Here is a 27,187-nt window from a genome sequence, read left to right as displayed (position 1 = left end):
TAGATGGAAAAGCAGCATGACCGACATGAGTAATGGGCATGGAGGGACCATCACCCACGGTAATGCGAGTAGCGGTGTGAACAGGGTGAGTAGCAAGAAGGTTACCAGGGTTGGCGGCCATGTGAGCCGTGGCTCTGGTGTCCATGTACCAGTCGCCACCGCTAGTGTACTGCTGCAGCGTGGGGGCAGTGCACTAGTAGAAAAAGGGACATTTGTCCCAGTTTGTAAGGGCCTTCTATCCCGATTTTGGAACCGGGACTAAGAGGTCGTTGCTAATGCCCTTGGCCTTTAGTCCCGGTTCTTACACGAACCGGGACAGATGGGCCTCCACGTGGCCGCTGCGGTCAGCCCAGGCAGGGGGGGCTTTGGTCCCGGTTGGTGACACCAACCGGGACCAGAAGGCATCCACGCGTTAGCAGCTAGCTGGAGCTGAGGTTTTTTTAAAGGGGCTGGTTTAGGGGTTTTGGGGGTTAATTTAGCTTGTTATTAGCTAGCTAATAGAGAGAAGTGTCCTCTCTCTTATATCTCCGTGCTTGGTTTACCAACGCTACTGCTATGCCTAAACAAGGCTTAGATTGAAGTGACCAGGCAATATGTGGTGCATGTCGAAAGTAATACTAATCCTAACTTGATCAAGTTTGGATTGTACTACTTTCGACATGCACCACATGCATGTTGCCTTCACTTCAATCCAATCCATGTTCATTTCACCCGCTGATATATAATAACTCTTCATGCTTGCATCATGCATCATCATATATAATAACAAGTCCTACTAATCATCATCATACAACTTTAATAACAAGTCATACGATCATCATCCTCATAGTCATCGAACCAACCCTACTTAATTGTTCTTAGCACATGATCATCGGTATTAGGTAGGACCTAAATACCCTCTTTAAGGTAAAATAGCATAAAACAATATAGACCCTGACTCTCCATTATGGAGAATGAAGATCATCCTGTCTCCAATTCTTGCGCTTCGCTTCCTTTTGCTTCCAAGAACCTCCTTACGACTGTCCATACATTTTTTCCATCCTTTCATTAGCATGTCTCCACTTCTTTGAGAAATCCGGTATGGACAGTTGAGATTCGTAGGATGACCTGGTTGTATGTTCAAAACACGAAGGCTGCCATTCTGATACATCAAATGAGGCACACAATCCGTCGGGATTCTCTATTGAAAAACATACTAATAACTTCATAGTTAGCAATGATGTACTAGTTTTAGAAGTATGCAAAAGATGCACGAATGTCGTAATAGTAAAAAATCTTACCAGGGTATCTCCATGGTAGTTACCGTAGTTCAACACGTGCACTAGTGGCACATATTGACCATAATGTTAAGGAGTTTGATTGTAGATATTGTAATTCTCAATACCAGTACAAAATCCGACCAGATGATTTTTCTCTTGATAAGTTAATTCGGAGCCATCAGTGTAGTGGGTTTTGTCTACCATCTTCCGCACATTCTTTGAAGAATGAAAATAAGCTGTCAATGGAAATAAGTTGTCAACTATTTTGAAATAAACAATATAAATTAGTTAATAACTATGTTTGAGAAACTCACATAGCAGTAGAACTAGAAGCGTATCAACAAGGACCCAAATGTCCATATTGTCTTGGTCGATGTCAGGATCACCAAGATCCATGGTGATAAGCATACCCTCATGAAAACCATACATCTTGCAAAGTTCTTCCCAATTTTTGGAACCAAAATGGGTTACACTCTCAGAATTATACAGATTTACTTCAAAATCCACATCATGATGAGTCCTTAGGTGAATTTTCTTTGTTTCATAATTTTCATGGTCTTCAAAATCCATCCTCTCCAAGACATAGCATCTTGCATGGCATGGGATAAGCTACTTGAATTGTAAAAGATGAAAATTACACGTTGAAATAGTTGAAGTCATGCTTAATTACGAAAAAAACACTTGTCGTCGTTGTGTACCATTTCAACATCGAAGGTCTCCTCGAGCTTAATGTTGAAGCGCTGATCATCGTCCAGGTGAGGCCTGTCGCACAGACCTCGATCGTCGTGGCACCAGCTGCACTCCCCCAGGAGACTTTCGTCGTCTGATGACAACATTTCCTACGTTCATAATTCAAAGATTAAACTTGTACAATTAAATATATGTACTACAAAAACTAAATTAGATCATTATTATTCATCACGGGTTAACTATTGGTCTGTCGAGTCTTTTCTTGAAAACTCTCAGCTCACATGGTGTATATATTCGACTCTCGGTGATGGTCGCTCCTCCCTTTGTCCCCGAGTGCATTACACCAAAATGTCTAGCACACGGGAACGAAGGAGAAGCGACCCCCACGACAAGAGTCGGGATTCTTCGTCCTCTCATATATATATATGGTGGAACTCTCCCTCACTGATTCCTCTCTGACATTTGCGACCATCGGTGATGGTCGTTACTCCTTCTTCCCCTAGTGCATAACAAAGGTCTAGCACCCAGAGAAGAAGGAGAAACAACCCCCACAACAACAGTCGGGCTTCTTCGTCCTCTCTCATATATTCATCTCTGACATTGCAACCGTCGGTGATGGTAGCTCCTCCTTTCGTTCCCGAGTGCATTACACCAAATTGTCTAGCACACGGGGACGAAGGAGAAGCTACCCCCACGACAACAGTCGGGATTCTTCGTCCTCTCATATATGGTGGAGACTCGACAGACTTAAAGTCAACCCGAAGTATCATTTAATTATCTTTCTAGAAGGATTTGGCTGGTCTCACCTTGAGGTCGGAGGGGGTCGGTGACGGGGACGACGGCGGGGATGATGGAGGGGAGCTCCTAGATTTCTGCGAAAACAAAAACCCTATAAGCTATCAACTAATCATATGCATACGCCTTGCATAGTGCTCTCCAATTTTAGCATTCAAAGTAGGAGTAGTTTTCCAATTTGAGCATTCAATAAGAAAAATCAAATCACAAAATAAAGTAGTATTCAAATTAGGATGCATTCAATTATAAGCAAAACTACATCATCTCTTGCATCCGTACATCATCGAATATTACCACTAATACACCTCGAATACTATCATACATATAACATCGCTAGTACAGCTAGAACCGTAGCGCCCGGCGGGTATCGACATGGGCGGTGGACACCCAAAGAGAAGGAACCATCACAGGATCATAGCTCCCGCGAAACCTGAAGAACCTGCCAGGTATTGTCGAACCTACCCTCCAACGCAACCATGTAGCGACGGACGTGCTCGTCCTCCTCGCTGACACAGTGACGTACCACCTCCGCGGTGTCCGGAAGCCTCGGCACTGTCACTGGCCCACGCGACCGCCGCCAAACAAGGATCGGGTCAACAATGGGCTGGCTCCTCACCAACCTACGCCCCCCGGAAGGCAGCACCTCCCAAAACCAGCCCGGCGGAGCCCAGTCCCGGACATGGCCCCTCTGATCAAGCCGGCCTCCTCCGCCGAGTCGATGACGAGGATGCGGGATAGGCATTGTCGATGTCGATGCAGGAATAATTGCTTTAACTAAAAAATAAACTAGTTCTATTAATTTTCTTGCTAAAAATAAACTACTTCTATAGTAAAATAAACTAGTTTTATTAAATCAAGTAGTTCAACTACTAAGCACTTACTACAAATAGAATAAAGTAGTACTTACTAAAAATAAACTAGTTTGACTAGTTCTATTATTTTTCTAACTAATTCTATTAAACACTTTCTAAGTAGTACTTACTAAAAGTTATCGGGGAGGGGGTATATCGACAACGACATACCCGATAAAAAATAAGAAGAGGAAGAAGAAGAAGAAAAGAGGAGAAGAAGAAAGGAATAGAGGAGGAGATCGAAGAAAAAAAAGAAAAATAGAGGAGAAGAAGAAGGAATAGAGGATAAGAAGAAGAAATAGAATAATATATTATTCTATTTCTTCTTCTTATCCTCTATTCCTTCTTCTTCTCCTCTTTTTTTCTTCTTTTTCATCTTCTTATTTATTTCTCCTCTTCTTCCACTCATCTTCTTCTTATTATTCTTCTTCGTCGTCTTCTCCTTCTTCCTCTTCTTATTTTCCTTTTTTCTCTCCTTCTTTTTCTTCTAAATATGAACATATACATAAATGACTTTGATCATACACAATTTTCCTATACATACACAATATAAACATATACATAAATTGACAAAGAAAATTCTATGAATAAAAAAATCATCAAAATTCTATGAATAAAATAAATTAGTACTTACTAAAAATAAACTACTTCTATATATAGTACAATAAAGTAGTTTTATTTAATCAACTAGTTCAACTACTAATTAAGCACTTACTATAAATAAAGTAGTTTTATTAAATCAACTAGTTTAACTACTAATTAAGCATTTACTATAAATAAACTAGTTTAACTAGTTCAACTACTAATTAACCACCTCCGCGGTGTCCGGAAGAAGAAGAAAAGGAGGAGAAGATCGAAGAAAAAAATAAGAAGAAAAAGAGGAGAAGAAGAAAACATAAAAAATATTCTTTTTTCTTCTTCTCCTCTATTCCTTTCTTCTTCTCCTCTTTTTTCCTCTTCTTCCTCTTCTTCTCCTTCTTCTTCTCCTTCTTCCTCTCCTTCTTTTTCTTCTTCTTCTTCCTTCTTTCCTTCTTCATCTTTTCTTCCTTTTCCTTATTTTACTTTTTCCTCTACACTAACCTAAAATCGATATCTACTAACAACCTAAATAAAAAATTAATACATATATGAAAAAACGGGGGCTCACATCGGGGCAGCCGGCGAGGGCGACGGCGGGGGCGGAGGGCGACGACGATGGCGACGGGGGGCGGCTCGAGGGCGGCCGAGGGTGACGGCGACGGCGGAGGAGGGCGATGGCGACGGCGGCGGAGGGCGGAGGGCGACGGCGACCGGTGACGGCGTGGGCTTGGGGTCACGGGCGACGGCGACGGCGGCGGAACAGCCTGGCGGCGTCGAGCTCGCAGCGTAGTCGGGTGGGGGGCAACTGGCGATGAAAACTAAAAATTTTCACAAGTGTTTCTTATTTAGTCAAAGCATTGGTCCCGATTCGTGGCACCAAACGGGACCAATGCTACCCTTTAGTCTCGGTTGGTGACACAAACCGGGACCAAAGGTCTTTTTTTAGCAGCCCAAATGGCGGGAAGCAGAGGCCTTTGGTCCCGGTTGGTGGCACCAACCGGGACTAAAGGGTGGGAATTGGTTTCGGTTGATACACGAACGGGTACCAATGCGCCCCTTTAGTCTCGGTTGGTGCCACCAACCGGGACCAAAGGCCTTGCACAGCGGCGTGGTGGTGGGAGTTTAGTCCCACCTCGCTAGTTGAGAGGGGCGCACAGTGGTTTATAAGCCCCACTATCACACCCCTCTCGAGCTCCTCTCCATTGCAGGCTTACGGGCCTAATTGTGTCTGCTATCCCTGATGGGCCTACTTGGCCTTCTGCGGGCCTGAATCCTGGCCCATGGATGGGTTTCTAGTCGTATTCAGGCCATGGTGGCCCAGTAGGTGGCAATTTTTTTTTCCCTGTTTTTTGTTTTATTTTTTTAATTTATTTTTTTTGTTTCTACTTACAACAAAAAACTTATTTATTTTATTTTGTTTCTAATTACTTATTTATTTTACTTTATGATAATTCTTTGTGCTGTTAAAGTTTCTAACAAAAAAGTTCTTTATGAAAATTCTTTTTGCTTTTAATGATTTTTTTTACAGAAAATACTTTGATAATTTTAGTTGCATCAATTTTATATAATTTTAGTTTCAATAATACTAGAGGTTGCTTATAATGTTTTGAACAGAAAATACTTTGATAATTTTAGTTTCATAAATTTTATTTATGTTATTAAAGTTTATTTTATTTTATTTATTTTGTTTCTACTTATATATTTTATTAAAGTTTATATTATTTTGTTTCTAATTACTTATTTATATTATTTTATGATAATTCTTTTTGCTATTAAAGTTTGTAACAAAAAAGTTCTTTATGAAAATTCTGTGAACTCCTGACTTTTTATGTGTTCAAAATGCACCATTCAAAGCTACATCATCAATTTTCAACCCTTTCTGACTTCATTTGTTATTTTCCATGCATTTACTGATTATTTTGAGCTATAAGGCCCTGAAATTGAGAAGCATTTCAAATGAAATCTGAAAAGGTTGAAAGTTGGCATGGTATCATCATTTCATCCACATAGCACGTGCAAGAAAGTTGAGAGGGTTACGGCAAAAACTGGATGCACTTTGTGTACAAAACGGACAATCTCTTTTGAAGTATCAGGATTTCATACGAAAACTTGTCTGTTACAATAGGCATTTGAAATGAACTACGAAAAGGTTGAAAGTTGGCATGGTATCATCATAATAGTTGTGGAGAGAAAGTCTTCACTTTTTCTTCTCTTGTGTCATTTCCTTATTGCGCCGTAACCATGGATAATCTTCATCATTTATCAGGATGCTTGGGTCAGCCTTGACTTTGAAGGGAGGAATTTCATGAAACTTTTCATAATCTTTGGACATGTCTATCTTGCCCTCCACTCCCACGATGTCCCTTTTTCCTGAAAGAACTATGTGGCGCTTTGGCTCATCGTATGATGTATTCGCTTCCTTATCTTTTCTTTTTCTCGTTTTGGTAGACATGTCCTTTCACATAGATAACCTGTGCCACATCATTGGCTAGGACGAACGGTTCATCAGTGTACCCAAGATTGTTCAGATCCACTGTTTTCATTCCGTACTGTGGGTCTACCTGTACGCCGCCTCCTGACAGATTGACCCATTTGCACTTAAACAAAGGGACCTTAAAATCATGTACATAGTCAAGTTCCCATATGTCCACTATGTAACCATAATATGTGTCCTTTCCCCTCTCGGTTGCTGCATCAAAGCGGACACCGCTATTTTGGTCGGTGCTCTTTTGATCTTGGGCGATTATGTGAAATGTATTCCTATTTATCTCATATCCTTTGTAAGTCAATACAGTCGAAGATGGTCCCCTAGACAACGAGTACAGCTCATCACAAACAGTGTTGTCACCTCTGAGACGTGTTTCCAACCAACTGCTGAAAGTCCTGATGTGTTCACATATAATCCAGTCGTCGCACTGCTCCGGGTGTTTGGAGCGTAGACTGTTCTTGTGTTCATCGACATACGGGGTCACCAAGGTAGAGTTCTGTAGAACTGTGTACTGTGCTTGAGACCAAGAATATCCGTCCCTGCATATTATTGAGTCCCCTCCAAGCGTGCCTTTTCTAGTCAGTCTCCCCTCATACCGTGATTTAGGGGGACCTGTCTTCTTAAGGCCAGGAATGAAGTCAACACAAAAGCCAATGACATCCTCTGTTTGATGGCCCATGGAGATGCTTCCTTCTGGCCCAGCACGGTTACGGACATATTTCTTTAGGACTCCCATGAACCTCTCAAAGGGGTACATATTGTGTAGAAATACGGGGCCCAGAATGACAATCTCGTCAACTAGATGAACTAGGACGTGCGTCATGATATTGAAGAAGGATGGTGGGAACACCAGCTCGAAACTGACAAGACATTGCGCCACATCACTCCTTAGCCTTGGTATGATTTCTGGATCGATCACCTTCTGAGAGATTGCATTGAGGAATGCACATAGCTTCACAATGGCTAATCGGACGTTTTCCGGTAGAAGCCCCCTCAATGCAACCGGAAGCAGTTGCGTCATAATCACGTGGCAGTCATGAGACTTTAGGTTCTGGAACTTTTTCTCTGAAATATTTATTATTCCCTTTATATTCGACGAGAAGCCAGTTGGGACCTTCATTCTAAGCAGGCATTCAAAGAAGATTTCCTTCTCTTCTTTGGTAAGAGCATAGCTGGCAGGACCTTCATACTGCTTTGGAGGCATGCCGTCTTTTTCGTGCAAACGTTGCAGGCCCTCCCGTGCCTTAGCTGTATCTTTTGTCTTCCCATACACGCCCAAGAAGCCTAGCAGGTTCACGCAAAGGTTCTTCATCACGTGCATCACGTCGATCAAAGAGCGGACCTCTAGGTCTTTCCAGTAGGGTAGGTCCCAAAATACAGATTTCTTCTTCCACATGGGTGTGCGTCCCTCGGCGTCATTCGGAACAGCTAGTCCGCCGGGACCCTTTCCAAAGATTGCGTGTAAATCATTGACCATAGAAAGTACGTGATCACCGGTACGCATGGCGGGCTTCTTCCGGTGATCTGCCTCGCCTTTGAAATGCTTGCCTTTCTTTCGACATTGATGGTTGGTCGGAAGAAATCGACGATGGCCTAGGTACACATTCTTCCTGCATTTGTCCAGGTATATACTTTCGGTGTTAGCTAAACAGTGCGTGCATGCGTGGTATCCCTTGTTCGTCTGTCCTGAAAGGTTACTGAGAGCGAGCCAATCGTTGATGGTTACAAATAGCAACGCGTGCAGGTTAAATTCCTGTTGTTTGTGCTCATCCCATGCATGTACACTGTTTCCATTCCACAGCTGTAAAAGTTCTTCAACTAATGGCCTTAGGTACACATCAATGTCGTTGCCGGGTTGCTTAAGGCCTTGGATGAGAACTGGCATCATAATGAACTTCCGCTTCATGCACATCCAAGGAGGAAGGTTATACATACATAGAGTCACGGGCCAGGTGTTGTGATTGCTGCTCTGCTCCCCGAAAGGATTAATTCCATCCGCGCTTAAAGCAAACCATATGTTCCTTGGTTCACCTGCAAACTTAGCCCAGTACTTTCTCTCGATTTTTCTCCACTGCGGCCCGTCAGCGGGTGCTCTCAACTTCCCGTCTTTCTTACGGTCCTCACTGTGCCATCGCATCAACTTGGCATGCTCTTTGTTTATGAATAGTCGTTTCAACCGTGGTATTATAGGAGCATACCACATCACCCTCGCAGGAACCCTCTTCCTGCGGGGCTCGCCGTCAACATAACCAGGGTCATCTCGTCTGATCTTATACCGTAATGCACCGCATACCGGGCATGCATTCAAATCCTTGTACGCACCGCGGTAGAGGATGCAGTCATTAGGGCATGCATGTATATTCTGCACCTCCAATCCTAGAGGGCATACGACCTTCTTTGTTGCGTACGTACTGTCGAGCAATTCGTTATCCTTTGGAAGCTTCTTCTTCAATATTTTTAGTAGCTTCTCAAATCCTTTGTCAGGCACATCATTCTCTGCCTTCCACTGCAGCAATTCCAGTACGGTACCGAGATTTGTGTTGTCATCTTCGCAATTGGGGTACAACCCTTTTTTGTGATCCTCTAACATGCGATCGAACTTCAGCTTCTCCTTTTGACTTTCGCATTGCGTCCTTGCATCAACAATGACCCGACGGAGATCATCATCATCGGGCACATCGTCTGGTTCCTCTTGATCTTCAGCAGCTTCCCCCGTTGCAGCATCATCGGGCACATTGTCTGGTTCCTCTTGATCTTCAGCAGCTCCCCCCGTTGCAGCATCACCGTATTCAGGGAGCACATAGTTGTCACCGTCCTCTTCTTCTTCGCCGTCTTCCATCATAACCCCTATTTCTCCGTGCCTCGTCCAAACATTATAGTGTGGCATGAAACCTTTGTAAAGCAGGTGGGTGTGCAGGATTTTTCGGTTAGAGTAAGACATCATATTCCCACATTTAGGGCATGGACAACACATAAAACCATTCTGCTTGTTTGCCTCGGCCACTTCGAGAAATTCATGCACGCCCTTAATGTACTCAGAGGTGTGTCTGTCACCGTACATCTATTGCCGGTTCATCTGCGTGCATTATATATAATTATGTGTGTCAAAAGTAAGAAAATCAGACAAGTATCTATCTAAAGTAAGAATTTTTTTCTTTCAAAAAGAAGATAAGAACAAGAGGCTCAACATGGTGGTGCCGGCGACAAGATCGGCGGGGGCGATTGACAGCGGTGAGGACGGGGACGGGGCGTGAAGGACCGCTAAACCTAGACAAATCTCGGGAAAAATGGAGCTCGGAGGTCGAGCTTCGAAAGGACAAAACTTAACTAGCGTGGCTCGGGCATTTCATCGAACACCTCATGTGCATATGAGGTGAGCTAGAGCACGCAAATGCCCTCCCCTCGCCGGCCAAAAAAACAGAGCAGTGTGGACTGCTCTGCTCGCCGGCGAGGGGGTATATATAGGCAACTCATTTGTCCCAGTTTGCGGCAGGAACCGGGACTAAAGGCCCCCCTTTTGTCCCGGTTCTAGGCACGAACTGGGACCAATGGCTGTGGGCCAGGAGCGAGGCTCATTGGTCCCAGTTCGTGCCTAGAACCGGGATAAATGGGTCCACATAAACCGGGACAAATGCCTCCCGAGGCCCGGCCGGGCCCCTGGGCGCATGAACCGGAACGCATGCCCCCCATGGGTCCCGGTTCGTGACTGAACCGGGACTAATGGGCTTGGCAGGCTCGAACCAAAGCCATGTTTTCCACTAGTGTGTAGAGGGCCGCTAGAAGCGCGGGGTCCCAAGGCGCCGACGGCTGCGGCTGTGGAGGCGGCGCCGCGAGGAGCGGTGGGTACCCACCGGCCGAAGGCAGCCCATAGGCCGCGGAGGGGCCGTAGGGCAGCGTGGGCGCGTACGACTGAGGAGCCGCGTGGAGCGCCTGATGAGAGGTCGGGCGTGCGCAGAAGAAGCCGGGGACGGGGGCGCGCGGTATGGGCATGGAGTACGCGTAAACGACCCCTGTCCAGGGGTTCTGGCCGGCCTGCCAGGGCACCGACGGGAGCTGCTGCTGCGGGTGGCGCGGCGCACCGCCTTGGGCGGCTGGCTACTGCTGTTGTTGCTTGTGGCTGTCGCGGCCACAACGGCCACTGCAACCCTCGGCGGGGGGCGGTGGCGGAGCCTGCTGCTACTGCGGGTAGGGGAACCAGCGCGGCGGTGGCACATGGAAGGGGCCGGTCCAGGCCGCGGCTGAGGGGCCGGGGCGGTGGGCGGCGCGCCGCCACGGGTACCGTTGGTGAGGGCCGTGTGAGTGGCCCGTGTACGCGACATCCGCATCCTCCTCTCCTCCAGCTTCAGGTACGCCACGATCTTGGGAAAGTCGGGTTGGTGATGAGGGGGATGCTGGAGGTGGCGTTCTCGAAATCGTCGTTCGGGCCGGCGATGAGTGTGTTGAGAAGGAGCTCGTCGGAGACCTTCTCACCGAGGTCACGGAGCTCGTCAACAAGCTTTTTGAGGCACATGCAATAATCGTCAACGGGCGAGTCGTGCTGCTGGCACCCAAAAAACTCGCAGTGCAAGAAAACCTTTCGCTGGAGCGTGTTGTCGGTGAAGAGGCCGTTGAGCTTGGTCCATACGACGTGAGCATCATCCTCGGCAGAGACCACCGTGTGGAAGAGGTCCTTTGAGATGGTGGTGTAGAACCAATAGGTGAGAGTGGTGTCGATGGCCATCCACTCCTCATCGTCCTCCATGAACCGGGAATCCATGGAGCCATCAATGTGATCCCGGAGATTGTACTCACGAAACACAAGGGACAAGTACGTCTTCCAGGCATAGTAGGTGGATGTGAGATGATCGAGGACAACGGGAACCCGCCCGAGGATGTTGAGATCGCGGATGATGACGGGGTCGGGGCCAGCGAACGGGTTGGTGCGGTTGGTGCGGGTGGTGCCGGAGGAACCGGGGGAAGCCATGGGTCTGAGGGGAGAGGGGGGAGGTGGTGCGGCGGCACGCGGGGAGGGCGGCGCGGCGTGGCAGAGGCGGCGCGGTGAGGGGCGGCGTTGCAAGGGCGGCGGCGAGGTTAGGTTAGAGAGGGAAGGCGGAAATGTGTGGAGGAGGCCGCGACGCAGCGGCGTGGAGACGCGGTGGCGTGGTGCGGCAGCGGCAGTGGCGATGAGATCGCAGCGGCGGCAGCGGCGATGAGTTCGCGGCAGCAGTGGCGGCAGAGGGTTAGGGTTTGGGATCCAAGGTATGATACCATGTTAAAAACGAGAGTTTTAGCAATGCTACACGATGTATTGATCGATGCATAATCTCAACTATACAATGATTAGAAGGTGGGTGGAGGTATACAATATACATGCACAAACCAACCATATGTTCAACACTGTCTATTATCATCCCGGGTAATCCGTTATCCTCGGTGGAAGGGAGAAAAGCTGATGGGAACTTCACACTGGTAGTGGGCACGCGCACGCATGTAACAACGACCCACCCAATCGCATCGCACCACCCCACTTGCGCATTCATATTTCATCATGTCCACACCCACACGGAAGCGCCGCCCGTACGATGATTTTACGTGGGCGACGTCTTGACATGTGTGTCAGCCGAAAGCCGCCCCTCGCTGAACCTTCTTCAACACTCGACATGATGATGTTGCCGGAACGGGTAAAGCAAAGCGCGCCACTGGCACCGGCGGTGCGCCTGCCACTCACGCAATTTTATACGGCTTCATTCATGCCTTGCTTTTCTTGTGATCGCAACAAAGGACGCCGTGTTTTCTATTTCAGCTTATCAAAAGGGGATGGAGAACAGCTCACGAGTCATGAGCACAGCAAGGCTGGGAGCACACCGGCTGATGATTAGAGTAGCATTATCGTAAACAAATCCCGGAGAAAACAAATGGCTTAAGCTGGCGGAAAGATCGGCAGCAGTCAGCACTCACACCAGTGAAGTGGAATAAATTCTCTACTGCTACCAATATACAAGCACAGGTGGATGTCACCAAAGCCTAACTCTGTCCCTCTCCCTCACTCACTAAACTCGAGAGGGTCGTACTAAAAAAAGCCAAAAACAAGTTATTAATACCCCAAGCTGAAAGAGAAGAGAAAACAATGCACCAATTAACTCCAACTGGATTAGCTTCTGACACTCTGATGACGGCTGCTCTGCTAGCTAGCCATGCTCTGATCGATCCAGCCTTTTCCAGCCAGCCCCAGGGTCCAATCTTGGCTCAGAGAATCCAACCACGCCCGGATTACCAGGCCCGAATCTATCGTCTGGAGTTAAATTAAATCAAATCCGTACTCCAACTCGACGCAAGGAGCTGGTTGCATCTGTGATAGTACCACCGGCATCGGCATGTTGCCTAGTTGCAGTCGGGCTGAGTTCAGTAGGCCGGCATGAGGTGTGAGATCTTGCCCTCCTCGCCAGGCGTGGCGGCCGTGCGGTCGGTGGACCGGAGCCAGATGCAGACGGCGGAGAAGCTGAGCACGAGGCTGAGCAGCCCGCTGCCGAGGCCGATGCCGACGATGGCCAGCACGGAGAGCCCGTGCCCTCGCATTGGCGGCAGAGGGTACCCGTACAGGTCCTTGTTCCCGGCGAACGAGCTGGCATTGAACCTCGCCGTCGTCCCCGCAGCTACCGCCCCGCCGCCGCCGGCGATGCTGCGGTTCGCGAGGAGCACGGGGATGGGGCCGGACAGCCGGTTGTACGAGACGTCGAAGGTGGAGAGACGGACGAGGAGGCCCAGCTCGTCGGGGATGGGCCCGGAGAGCTGGTTGCCGTGGAGATCTATGACGTTGAGGTAGGCGCAGCTCGCGAGCTCCCGCGGGATGGCACCGGAGAGGGCGTTGGCGGAGAGGTTGAGCACGGCCAGGTTGAGCAGCTTGGATAGCTCCGTCGGGATGGCCCCGGACAGCGCGTTGGAGGACAGGTCCAGCGACTGGAGGTTGGTGCAGTTGGAGAGCTCCGGCGGGATGGAGCCTGCGAGGGAGAGCCCGGGGAGGGAGAGCTTGTAGACGCGGCCGTTGTTGCAGGTGACGCCCTGGAGCTTGGAGATGAAGCCGTCACAGGGGTCGGTGAAGAACGACTTGGTCCAGTTGCGGAGGGAGAGGGACTCCTGGAGGCTCGACAGGCAAAGCTCGTCGTTCGGGTCGGCGGCAGACGGCGGTGAGAGCAGGACTAGCACGGCCGCGACGGCGACGGCGACGGCAAACGGCGGGAAGTGGTGGTGTTGGCTTGGTTGGGACATTTGGGGACGATGGGGGTGGTGAAAGGGGGAACTTCGGCGGTAGTGGGGATTTGGGGGAGCGTGTCACCCTAGCAATAAAAATGTTATAAGGCGGCTGTCTGTTTAGCTGGTTTTGCAACAGGACCCGTGGCTTTAGGCTGATCTCATTTGCTTTTTTCTGCTCCCTCCTCCGCCCTGGTTGATTAGTCCCTCTGTATTTAGGTCATAATTTAAATTTATAATAAAATAAAGATTATACATAGCAAAATAATATTATATTAAAACTATATTCAAATACGAATCCAACAATGTAATTTTTCGTGACACACATTAAATTTTTTTAGTTAAATCCCTGGTCCAAATTTATCACAAAATACAAACGAACTATTGGGGTAACCCATTATAGGTAGAGTCAAGAGAGGTACATTCTGAATCATACATGGGACCCGCAACGCCAGACACTGAGGCATGTGGGTCTCAAATCCATTCGGGCATCAGTCAAGGTTCCTTCCATTCGGACACCACCCATCCACTTGGCTGCACTAAGCTCATTCGGTTACCTCATAGTGATTCGGTCAGAGGGTGATAGACGGTCCGCGCGAACACTAAAGCGCTAAGAGGTGCACGCCTTCGTGCATTACTAGCACTCAATACATCAGTTACCATGCGTAACACCTGTAATAATTCCTGTTAATCGAATCCCTCTTTGTAACGTATCTAGCTCAAGGGGCGGTGCACTCTATATAAGTCGCCCCGTAGCACAGTAAGAGGGGTTCGCATCCATTGTAATCATCAGACACTAGAGAAGAAAACACAGCTCCCAGAGCTCGAGACGCAGTGTTATTACCTCCTCCGAGAGGGGTCCGAACTCGTAAAACCCATGTGTCACGCTTGCACCCTTGCTTGATCTAGCCCTTGTTCATACCCCTAATACTCTCTGTCAGAGTAACTCCCTGTAACGCCCTCGATGCGACTATATCTCCCACGTGTCGAGGCACGACTTAGAGGCATAATCGCATTGAAGGCATATGTCGCAAGTGAGGTAATCTTCACACAACCCATGTAATATAATAAGGGAAAGAGATTACATAGTTGGCTTACAATCGCCACTTCACACAATTACATGAATAAAGCATTACAACAACCAAATACAATCAAGGGCCCGACTACGGAGCCAAAATAAAAGAAGAACCCCAAATGCGACAAAGGCCCCCGATCGACCCCAACTGGGCTCCACTACTGATCAACTAGAACGGAACAACACAAAGGACAAGATCTTCATCGAGCTCCTCCTGAGCTTGGTTGCGTCAACTGCACGGTCTCATCGACACCTGCAAGCTGGTTTTGGAAGTATCTGTGAGCCACGGGGACTCAGCAATCTCGCACCCTCGCGATCAAGACTATTTAAGCTTATGGGTAAGGTAAAGGTATGAGGTGAAGCTGCAGCAAGCGACTAGCATATATGGTGGCTAACATACGCAAAAGAGAGCGAGAAGAGAAAGCAAAGCACGGTCGAGAATCTATGATCAAGAAGTGATCCTAGAACAACCTACGTCAAACATAACTCCAACAACCGTGTTCACTTTCCGGCCCCCACCGGAAAGAGACCATCACGGTTACACACGCGGTTGATTCATTTTAATTAAGGTCGACTTTAGGTTTTGTACAACCGGACGTCAACAAATTCCCATCTGCCCATAACCGCGGGCACGGCTTTCGAAAGTTCAAATCCCTGCAGGGGTGTCCCAACTTAGCCCATGACAAGCTCTCACGGTCAACGAAGGAATAGACCTCCACCCGAGAAATTCCGATCAGACTCGGTATCCCGGTACAACAAGACATTTCGACAGGGTAAAACTAAACCAGCAACACCACCCAGATGTGCCAACAAATCCCGATAGGAGCTGCACATATCTCGTTCTCAGGGCACACCGGATGAGCAAGACGTCGGGTGAGCCAGCCCAGAGTTGCCCCTGGTAGCCTCGGACATCGCTCAGTTGGACCAACACTCAGAGGAGCACTGGCCCGGGGGGGGTAAAATAATGATGACCCTTGGGCGCGCGACCCCCAAGGGAAAAGAAAAGGCTAGGTGGCGAATGGTAAAACCAATGTTGGGCATTGCTGGAAGAGCTTTACTTAAGGCGAACTGTCAAGGGGTTCCCATTATTACCCAACCGCGTAAGGAACGCAAAATCCGGGAACATAACACCGATATGACGGAAACTAGGGCGGCGAGAGTGGAACAAAACACCAGGCATAAGGCCGAGCCTTCCACCCTTTACCAAGTATATAGATGCATTAATTAAATAAGAGATATTGTGATATCCCAACAAAATATCCATGTTCCAAACATGGAACAAGCTCCAATCTTCACCTGCAACTAACAACGCTATAAGAGGGGCTGAGCAAAGCGGTAACATAGCCAATCAACGGTTTGCTAGAACATGGTGGGTTAGAGGTTTGACATGGCAATTTGGGAGGCTTGAAAGCAAGTGGTAGACATCGTAGCATGGCATAGCAAAAGAGCGAGCATCTAGCATAGCAAAGATAGTAGTGATTTCAAGGCTATGATCATCTTGCCTGAAATCCCGCAAGGAAGAAGAATGAGTCCATGAAGAAGACAAACGGACGTAGTCGAACGGTTCCTCACAAACGCGACGTTATCGGAACCAACCCGAAGAAGAAACACCGGAAAGAAGCAAAAAACATAGTAAACAACCATCACATAATCATGGCATGATGCGCAAACAAGTATGACGCATGTCCGGTTTAATGATACATGGCACGGCAAAGTGCACAAACAATCGTACAAATTAAGTGGAGCTCAATATGCAACGGGATGCATATTGACGGAACACCACGTCAATTATTTAGTTCTCTCCCGGTTAGGTACTCAACAATATTAAATGTTGTTAAGCATGGCAAGAGGTGAAGCATAACAAAACTATACCATCTAGTCAAGTTTAAATGAGGCCGGAAGCAACGAACAACAAATCCGGAAACTCCTCATGTGCATATATTAGGTTAGGTCCTGTTCTGTCCTAAAACATATTTGAGAGTTGTTTAACATGCAAAGTAAAGCCACCATGTTAAACTAGGAAAAATTCCACCCCATTTACATATAAAGTTTATTAAATTTGGAGCTACGGTTAATTAGTTATGAATTTAATCATTTTAGCATGGCATATGAGCAAATTTAAACAAACAACATTTTAAACATGGATGAAAGTGACATATTATGAAACTAGACAAAATTCTAAGAAAGTTTCACATATAAATCATTTTAATCCGATGCTCGGTTCATGAGTTATTATATGCATGAAGTTTAGGGGGCTTTTTGTAAAACAGGCAAACTCTGAGGATAAATGGACAAAACGTAGAACGGAAAAAAACCATGACCTGGGCCGAATCTGGCTGGCCCGAGTGTACAGGAGAGGCGATGCTCTCATTGAGCCTGGCCCGGTCGGAAGCAGAGGAGGCCTGGCGCTGGCTGCGGTTGCTGGGCCGGCCCGCTGGACGTGGTTGCTGGGTCCGCGGGGGAGCAGGCTGGGCCTCGGGCGGGTCGCAGCCCACCTGGACGCAGACGCAGAGGAGCAGGATCGTGGCTCCTCCCGACCCGAACGACGCACGGCGGCGCTCGCCGGTGAGGGCGACGGGGACGACAAGGTCAGAGGCGGATCCGACGAGGAGGAAGCAGAAGAGGCGGTGGACGGCGCGAAGAGGCCGGATCTGGGTCAAGGAGCTCGCCGGGGCTCCATTTCTGACAAGGGGAGACCGGATCGGGCAGTGCCGGCGAGGGTTAGGCGCCATGGCAGCGGCGCTGACCAAGGAGGAGAGCAGAGGGGTTAGGAAGAGAAAGAGAGACGGGGAGGAGAGGAAAAGGCGACGGCGGCATGACCTGGGTTCAAGGCGGCCGGCGACGAGCATGCTTCGGCGGCCTTGGTCGCCGACGGCGGACGGCGGGGACGCGAGGGAGGAGATATCGGGGTTCTCCCAATCTGGAACGGAGGCAGCGGCGTGCGGTCTCGGGGGCGGGCCCCGATGGGCTCCGCGGGCTTGCTCCAGGCCTGGGCGGGCCACGGCGGCGCGGAGAGACAGGGGGAACGCGTGGCATGCCCGGATTGGTCGCGGGAGGTGGCTGGCGACGTCTCGGCCAACGGCGGCGCGCCATGTGGCGAGATGGTGGTGGCAGGCGCCGGAAATTGAGGAGAGGAGGTGGGAGGCGGCTGGCTGATGATTGGGGCGCGGATTTCAAGGAGGAGGAAGGAGAAGGCCCAAAAATGGCAAGGGGGGTTGCTATATATAGTAGGAGGAGCTAGGGTTGGGGGTTTTAGTCCGTTCCGAAGCCGTTCGATCTCGATCGGACGACCCGGAGCGGAGGGGGGGGGGGTTAGATAGGTGGGCTAGTGGGCTGTGAAGAGAGGTTGGGCTGAGATGAGAGGAGAGGAGTGCAGCCCGGCAACTGTTTCCGGAGACCGAAAACGTCCGACGTTAGACCGGCTATATTGCCGCTATAGTTATCCGTTGGGCTATCAAATGAACTCCGAATGCGATGAAACTTGGCAGGCGGCCTACCTACAACATAACAACACCACATGCCAACTTTCAACCCATTCCGAGAACATTTTCTGGCCACTTATAAAATAACATTTCGGACATGCCGCGGGCGCGTGCAAGTGTGGTTGGGCTCAGAACGGACAACAGATGGAACTGGGGGAACCCGGACGGATGCAAGTTTTGAAAAACATGATGATGCAATGCACATGATGACATGATAAGATGCAACACGCAAGCAAATGACATGGCAACGACAACGAATAACTGGAAGACACCTGGCACATCGGTCTCGGGGCGTCACACTCCCTCCCACGCTACGAACCAATAAACCAGGATGGAGGTAGTATTTGTGTTATAGTTTACAATATCGTTCAAAGATCATGCTCTTAAAAGTGTTGAAAAAAAATTATATATCATGCTCTTAAATTGAAACTCTTGTCTTACAAACTACACCCTCCATTTCAAACTATATGAACTTCTATGTTCACTCATGCCACGTGAGCGCCCAGTTAGCTTCGGCTTGTTAAGGGATCCACGTGTGTCAGCAATCCAGGCATTACACGCCCGCCCATCATGTGCGGTTTTACACACTCTTTAAGATTTCTCTCGAAGTTAAGTTCCGTCAAGCTATACTCTAAAATAAACATGGTGTTCAACACATGTCTTGTTTTGAGGAGTTCAAGCATTCTTCATCTTGCATTATGAAGTGCAATTCTTTCTCTCTTATCTTTTGAGGTGGTGTTATTTCACTCTTGACAATTTCCCTTCGTGTTTCATGATTCACAAGTTGTCCGAAATGACATATCTTAAACCCATCATTTTCAATTAGTTCATGAGATCCTTTGCAACCCATCATTATCTTCATTGGAGTTATCTTGGGTTATATTTCACCTAAAGCTTTCCCTAAGGATTGTTGCTATTTATGGTGCTCATAAATGACCCAAGTTCTTCATTCATTCTCCCGGTGAAATAAATTTCTCGTCTCCTTGTTGATATCAATCCAATCTATTGATTCCGTTAGTGGCTGGTCTTCACCTCATAATTTTGGGATGTTTTCCATAAGACCACTGAAAATCATATCTTTCGTTGTTGGTTTTCCAACAACTCCGTTATAACCTTCTCGGAAGGGTGCTCCCCAAGTTCATTTGTGGCAGAAGTTGTCATTTTCTTCTTCGTTCCTTTATCCCAACATTCTAGCTTCTATTCTTTCGTTCCGGAGGCATTGTGATGTTACACTCTTCGATCCATCATCCCATTTTTGTCAAAGATCATGTTCTTTACTTTGCTTATCCATTCAACCGGAGTGTCGTGTCCTTCATTCAAGTTCTCTCATCTTATCAAGTTTTGCCTCCCTTCTCAACCGGAGTGCTGTCTGAAATTTTTCTTACCCCTTGTGCCATTCTTCCAATAGTTCTGAAGGCAGTGTGTTGTTGATTTCATCAAGTATCCTCTCATCTTGTCAAGTTCATGTTAAATTCCTTCCATTTACAGTCGGAGTGCTGTCCAAATTATATCATTCTTATTCCTTCTCTATCTGTTTTAATCGGAGTCTCATCCAAGTGCTTTCATTTTTCCAAGTTCATATTCTATGCCTCCCATTTTCCAATCGGAGTGTTGTCGTAATTGATATTTATCGTTCCTTGTACATCTCGTTTCAACCGAAGTGCTTGCATGTGCTTCTTGTCCATTGTTCTCGTCATTCATAGCTTTGCAAACTCCAAGGTTCACATGGAGTTCCTTGTTTCTCTTTTCTACCGGTGTGCTTTCATATTATTTTTGGTCCGTTATGCTCTTGTTTCATGTCCTTCAACCTACAAGGTTCTCGCAATGTTCCTTGTTCCTCTTTTATAACGGAGTGTTTTCAACTTCTTACATCTTTGTTGGATTCCTTCTTTCAATTTGTTTAACTTCTCAAGGTTCGTTGGTTTCACTCTTTTATCAAAGAAGCAACTTTGTTGTACCTCTTGCTCTTCCGCTTCTCTCCGGTGCCATCCTTAGATCTCGGGACGAGATCTCTTGTAAGTGGAGGAGTGTTGTGACGACCCGAGACCGACGCTCCAGAAGCCTTCCAGTTATTTTGTTGTTGCCGTGTGTTTTATTTATTTGTTGCATTCATCATGTCATCATCTGCATTGCATCCTCATGTTTTGAAAACTTGCATCCGTCCAGGTCTCCCAGTTCTCTCTGTTGTCTGTTCTGAGCCCAACCACACTCATACGCGCCCCCGACACCTCCGAAATATTACTTTATAAGTGGCATAAAAATGTTCTCGGAATGGGTTGAAAGTTGGCGTGCGGTTTTGTTATAGTGTAGGTAGACCGCCTGCCAAATTTTGTCGCATTCGGAGTCCGTTTGATAGCCCAACCGTTAAACATACAGCCGCAAATATAATCGGTTTATTCGTCAGATGTTTCGGTCTCCAAAACTACCGTTGGGCCTCTCCTTCTCTTCTCTCCTCTCAGCCCAAGGCCTCTCTTCACAGCCCACTCCCACTCTATACCAGCCCACCAACCCCCCCCCCCCGACCGGAACCATCGCGATCAGAGGTCCGGAAACCCCTCCTAACCCTAATCCTAGCCCCCTTTCCTATTTAAAACCCTTCCCTTCCATTTTTGGCAGCCACCTACCCCTCCTCCTCAATTTCCGCACCGCTAATCATCAGCCGCCTCCACCCTCTTTGTGTTCCGCGCCGACCACCTCCCGCCGCCACTTTGCGCCGTCCCACGGGTCGCGTCATTGCCTCAGCCGTCGGCTTGGCCAACCGCGGCTAGCCACGTCGCCCCGCAGCTCTCCCACCTCCCGCGCCCTGCCAGGCCCATCTGGGGCCCGCTGAGCCCATCGGAGCCCGGATCCCGCCGCTACTTCCGAGAGCCCCGCGCCCTGGTTCCCGTCCAGCCCCGCTACTGGCCGGCGAGCCACCAGAGACGCTCGACGGCGCCGGATCCAGCAGGCCAGTGCGCCCTCGCCTCCTTCCTTTCCCCACTCTCTCCCTCACGCCCTCTCCGTCTCCCTCCAGGGAGCCTCCATGGCGCGCCGTGCTCGGAGCTCCGCCCGCTGTCGTTGTCCATCGTCGTTCCTCCACCAAGCTTCCGGCGTCCGCGCCACCCTGACCTCTCGGATCTGCCCGCCTCGGCTTCTTCCTCGTCGGATCTGGCGGATCCCACCTGGATCCGCTCGCCGGTGCTCGTCCCCGGCCTCCCTTCGCATCGGCATCGACTCCTGTCGCCGTCCCGCGCCGTCGGTCGCGTCCAGTCCAGCACCTGCTCGTGTGCGTTGACCCTGTGTGAGCCGCGACCTCTCTAGCCCAGCCAGCCTGCCCGCCTGGGCCACCGCAGCCTCCAGCAAGGCCCAAGCCAGATCCGGCCTGCCTGGCCTCGTCCACCGACCAGCCCATGAGGCCTGGTGAGCAGCCCCCCAGCTTTCCTGTGCACTTCTGGGCATGCCAGTTTCGGCCCGTTGTTATTTTTTTCCTGCCTCTACGATTTAGCTATTATTCTAGAGAGTGCAGTTTTATAGAAAAGACCCTAGTCATCATGCATTTAATAACTCACCAACCATGCATCACATGTAAAAACTTCATATATGTAAAATTCCTAGAATTTCATCTAGTTTCATAATATCCAAATCTCATCCATGTTTAAAATGTTTAAAATGCCGTTTGATTAAATTTGCTCATATGCCATGTTAAAATGATTTAATTCATAACTAATTAACCGTAGCTCGGATTTAAATAAACTGCATATGTAAATGGGGTAGAAAAATGCCTAGTTTAACATGGTGCACTCATCTTGCATGTTTAACAAATCTAAAATATGGTTTAGGGAAGAACAGTACCAAAATCATAATATGCATATGGATATTTTCCGGAATTGTTGTTTGTTATTTTCCGGCCTCATTTAAACTTGCCTAAATAGTTAGTTTACTTATGCTTCACCTCTTTCCATGTTTAACAACATTTAACATTGTTGAGTACCTAAACGAGAGCGAACTAAATAATTGAATGTGGTGTTTTGTCAATATGCATCTCGTTGCATATTGAGCTCCACTTAACTTGTAGTTTTGTTTGTGCATTTTGCCATGCCATGCATATTTAAACCGGACATGCATCATCCTTGGTTGTGCATCATGCCATGTTTATGCTTGTGTGTTTACCATGTTGCTTGCTTCTTTCCGGTTTGCTTCTCTCATTAGCTTCGGTTTCGTTTCGGAGTTGTGAGGATTCGTTCCACTACATCCGTTTGTCTTCTTCATGGACTCGTTCTTCTTCCTTGCGGGATCTCAGGCAAGATGACCATTACCCTCGATATCACTTCTATCTTTGCTTGCTAGTTTTTCACTCTATCGTTATGTTGCGCTACCTACCTCTTGGTTATCATGCCTCCCATATTGCCATGTCAAGCCTCTAACCCACATTCCTAGAAAACCGTTGTTTGGCTATGTTACCGCTTTTGCTCAACCCCTCTTATAGTGTTGCTAGTTGTAGGTGTCTTGCAGGTTGTTCCATGTTGGAACATGGATATGCTTGGGATATCATATTATCTATTGTTTAATTTAACGCATCTATATACTTGGTAAAGGGTGGAAGACTCGGCTTTTTGCCTGGTGTTTTGTTCCACTCTTGACGCCCTAGTTTCCGTCATACCGGTGTTATGTTCCTTGATTTTGTGTTCCTAATGCGGTTGGGGTTATGGGATCCCCTTGACAGTTTGCTTTGAATAAAACTCCTCCAGCAAGGCCCAACCTTGGTTTTAACATTTGCCACCACCACCTATTACTTTTCCCTTGGGTGTCACGCTCCCGAGGGTCATCTTTATTTAACCCCCCGGGCCAGTGCTTCTCTAAGTGTTGGTCCGAACTAAGTAGACTGCAGGGCCACCTCGGGGAAACTTGAGGGCTGGTTTTACTCGTAGGATGTCTCATCCGGTGTGCCCTGAGAACAAGATATGTGCAGCTCCTATTGGGATTTGTCAGCACATTCGAGCAATCTTGCTGGTCTTGTTTTACCATTGTCGAAATGTCTTCTAACCAGGATTCCGAGACTGGTCGGGTCTTCCCGGGAGAAGGAATATCCTTCGTTGATCGTGAGAGCTTTTGATGGCTAAGTTGGGACACCCCTGTAGGGTATAAACTTTCGAGAGCCATGCCCGCGGTTATGTGGCAGATGGGAATTTGTTAACATACGTTTGTAGAGAACTTGACACTTGACTTAATTAAAATGCATCAACCATGTGTGTAGCCGTGATGGTCTCTTTTCGGCGGAGTCCGGGAAGTGAACACGGTCTTGTGTTACGTTTGAACGTAAGTAGTTTCAGGATCACTTATTGATCACTTCTAGCTTCACGACCGATGTGTAGCTTCTCATCTTAATCTTATTTGTGTATGTTAGCCACCATATTTTTCTTAGTGCTTGCTGCAACTCGACCTCATTACCTTACCCTACCCATAAGCTTACATAGTCTTGATCTCGTGGGTTTTGAGATTGCTGAGTCCTCATGATACCAGTGCAGGTGACACAACCGAGCTCAAGTGGGACCTCGATGAAGATCTTGGTCATTGTATGTGTCTTTTCCGGATGATCAGTAGTGGTGCCCAGTTGAGATGATCGGGGATCTAGCATTTTCGGTTGTCTTCTTTTATTTTGGTTCCGTAGTCGGACCTTGATTGTACTCTGGATGATGTATGCTTAACTTGTTATTTGTGTGAAGTGGCGATTGTAAGCCAACTCTTTATCCCTTTTCTTATTCAATACATGGGATTGTGTGAAGATTACCCCTCTTGCGACAAAACCACCATACGGTTATGCCTCTAAGTCACGCCTCGACACGTGGGAGATATAGCCGCATCGTGGGCGTTACATGTATCCACTTCGAAGGTCTCATCCAGCTTGATGCTGAAGTGCCTACCATCAACTAGGAAATTTCTGTCGCACAGGACACGCTTGTCTTCGCAGTATTCACACATACCGAAATCCTTTTCGTCGTCAGACTTTCCTATGTTCATAGTTGAAACACATGCTACTTAAAGTCAACTTGAAATGTCATTTGATTCTCTTACTAGCAAATCCGGGGAACTCGATATTTCCTACATATTCTAGCACAAGTCATGCTTAAATTCACGGAAAAAACCAGCATGAGCTTTGCTAAAATAGGACATATCAAGCGCCTGAAATTTGTTGGAACGGAAATGAATCGACAGTCTGGCAACACATAGGCCACTCGGAAATGAATCAACACTTCGCACATGAGCATAAACTGGTGCTCATTGCATTTTAATGGTACAATATTGACAAAAAAAAATTCAATATATCTTATAACCCGAACACTTCATTTGGTTAAGAAGCATAACTAAATACCCTAGTTTTACTTTATTCAACACCGATGAGTGTAGAAGGAGGAGGTGGACTTTTAGCTCACCGACTCAGGTGTAGAGGAAGTAGAGGTAGCTCGGATGACGATCACTCCAAGGAGACACGACTTTACAAAACCTGCATATTCCACCGAGTAAAATCTTAATTAGATCAACAAATCTCATATAGCATTCTTCGATGACAAAGTGATAATGACGTAAATTCAACTAGTTATATTAATTCAACTAGTTAAACTAAGCACTTACTAAAAATAAACTAGTTCTATTACTTTTCTTACTAAAAATAAACTAGTTCTATACTAAAATTTTAATTAGATCATCAAATCTCATACACCTAAATTTTCTTACTAAAAACAAACTAGTTCTATTAATTCAGATAGTTCAACTAAGCACTTACTATAAATAAAAATAATTATTTTTCTTACTAAAAAACAGTAAAAAAAACTACTTTATACAAGAACAATACAAAAAAATTAGCGTTTAGGAGAGATGGAGGGAGGAGGTAGGAGGAGGAGGGAGGAGGGAGGAGGAGGGAGGAGGGGCGACCGGAGGAGGAGTGGAGGGGGAGGAGGAGGAGGGAGGAGGGGCAGCCGGACGAGGAGGGAGGAGGCGACGGCCGGAGGAGGAGAAAGGAGGGAGGAGGGGGTGGCCGGAGGAGGAGGGTGGAGGGAGGAGGGGGCGGCAGGAGGAGGGGGGAGGGGGAGGAGGGAGGAGGGGCGGCCGGAGGTGGAGGGAGCGGCGCGTTAGGGAGGAGGGAGGAGGAGGAGGAAGGAGAGAGGAGGATGGATTACCTTAGTGGAGGAGGAGGAGCGTCGGCAGTGGCGGCCCACGACGATGGTCGGTGAATGGCGGCGGCACGCGGCGGACGACAGGGGGTGCGGGGGAGTGAGAGTGGAGAGGGAGAGTGGGGGCGGCCGGTTGGGGATGGTAAAGTTGAACTTAGAAGTAGTGAGGGATATGATAAACCACTATTGCTAAGTGCAACAGCAATAGCGCGCCTGCAATACAGGCGTTACTACTATACCTAACAGGGTGGCAACGTCGTGGAATTTTTAATGGTAGCGCGTTTTTCAACTACCGCAATGCTGCTACTTGTATAGCAGTAGCGCTGTTTATCCACACGCGCTGCTGCTACTTTATTTTAAACCGCGCTGCTGGTAATATTCTATGTATATGGTTTTCCCTAGTAGTGGGCGCCTTAGCGGGGATGGAAGATTGGAAGATTATGTGCGGACAAAGATAGAGAGGCGAATGTGTGCTGCGGAAAGTGGACAGGTGATGATGACTACAGCATGCCGCTTGACTTACGAGACACATACCAGCAGCGTAGGGTCATATCGATGCCAGACAACTTGCTTGAGTGATCACAATACTGGTACTCCCTACAGTACCTACTACTATGCCCTAACTTGCTTGAGTAGAGTAGTAATGGAGTAGGACTCTACTCTACTACTAGCACCGGAGGATCAGTATATTCTAATCTAAAATAGTTACAAACTTCATTGCCCCAGCATGGAACGACTACGAACCGCCATCGGTGCTAACTCCAATCCCCAGCAAACGTTCGCTGGCTGTGGGTGTACAAAAGTAGGGGCTTTGCTGTACCCCTTTACTTGTGCACGGGTAGTCGTAGCCACACCTGCAACCATGCTTGGCGGGGCAGAGGTAGGAAAGATACAAGACTGCCAAGGCAGTACTCAAGCCAGAGGCGTGAGGAGAAAAAGGACAAGGTATACTTTCCCCGGCAAGGCCCTAGCCAAGGCGGCCTACATGGCCCCAGCAAGCGCCTTGCCGGGGCGATTCGCCCAATACCAGCAAGGCCGCTGCCCTTGAGCCTGACAGTTTTGACACCATCAACAACATCAAGACCAAGGCTCGGGAGCGCCTGCGTGGTGGCATGCAGATCTTTATGAGGACCAGAAGCCTACAAGCCTGGATGAGGACCAGAAGACAAAGACACCCGACAGGATCCTTGCCGGGGACAGATGAAGGCCCCCGGCAAGGTCCTTGCCGGGGACGACCACGAGGCCCCGGTGAAAGCACAAGTGCTCCCTGGGTGGTTTTGGTAATTAATGTCAACATATCTCTAGTTGGACTAACACTTTTACCTAGTATGTTTCAGATAAGTTCAACAATGGAGTGGCATGGACTAGAGGATGTGGAACCCCTTCAAGATGCTAAGGACAAAGGATTGGCTCAAGCTTCAAGATCAAGACTCTACATATTTTTATTTTAGTGATCCAAGATCACATTGAGTCTATAGGAAAAGCCAATACTATCAAGAGGGGATGAGGTGTTTCTTAATGGCTTGCTTGCTCAAAGTGCTTAGTGATATGCTCCAAAACCCTCAACTACCTTCCCACATCCACATATGACCT

At 47.9% G+C, this 27,187-nt stretch overlaps 2 protein-coding genes across 2 annotated transcripts; both read right to left on the bottom strand.

Moving 5' to 3' along the window:
* Nucleotides 1-11,004: 11,004 nt before the first annotated feature.
* Nucleotides 11,005-11,625, bottom strand: LOC147971347 (uncharacterized). The gene has a single exon (XM_087523929.1). It carries the CDS (start codon nucleotides 11,623-11,625, stop codon nucleotides 11,005-11,007), a length of 621 nt encoding a protein of 206 aa, XP_087380055.1.
* Nucleotides 11,626-12,513: 888 nt separating this feature from the next.
* On the bottom strand, nucleotides 12,514-14,018 carry LOC125508933 (receptor-like protein 44). Its single transcript, XM_048673745.2, has one exon. It carries the CDS (start codon nucleotides 13,905-13,907, stop codon nucleotides 13,044-13,046), a length of 864 nt encoding a protein of 287 aa, XP_048529702.1. The 5' UTR covers nucleotides 13,908-14,018; the 3' UTR covers nucleotides 12,514-13,043.
* Nucleotides 14,019-27,187: the final 13,169 nt, after the last annotated feature.

The sequence above is a fragment of the Triticum urartu genome, chromosome 5A (genome assembly GCF_056163025.1).
Source record: "Triticum urartu cultivar PI428250 chromosome 5A, HENAU_Tu73, whole genome shotgun sequence".
Taxonomy (NCBI): domain Eukaryota; kingdom Viridiplantae; phylum Streptophyta; class Magnoliopsida; order Poales; family Poaceae; genus Triticum; species Triticum urartu.
Note: the sequence above shows the minus strand (reverse complement) of the source record. Positions and strands in the feature narration are given on the sequence as shown.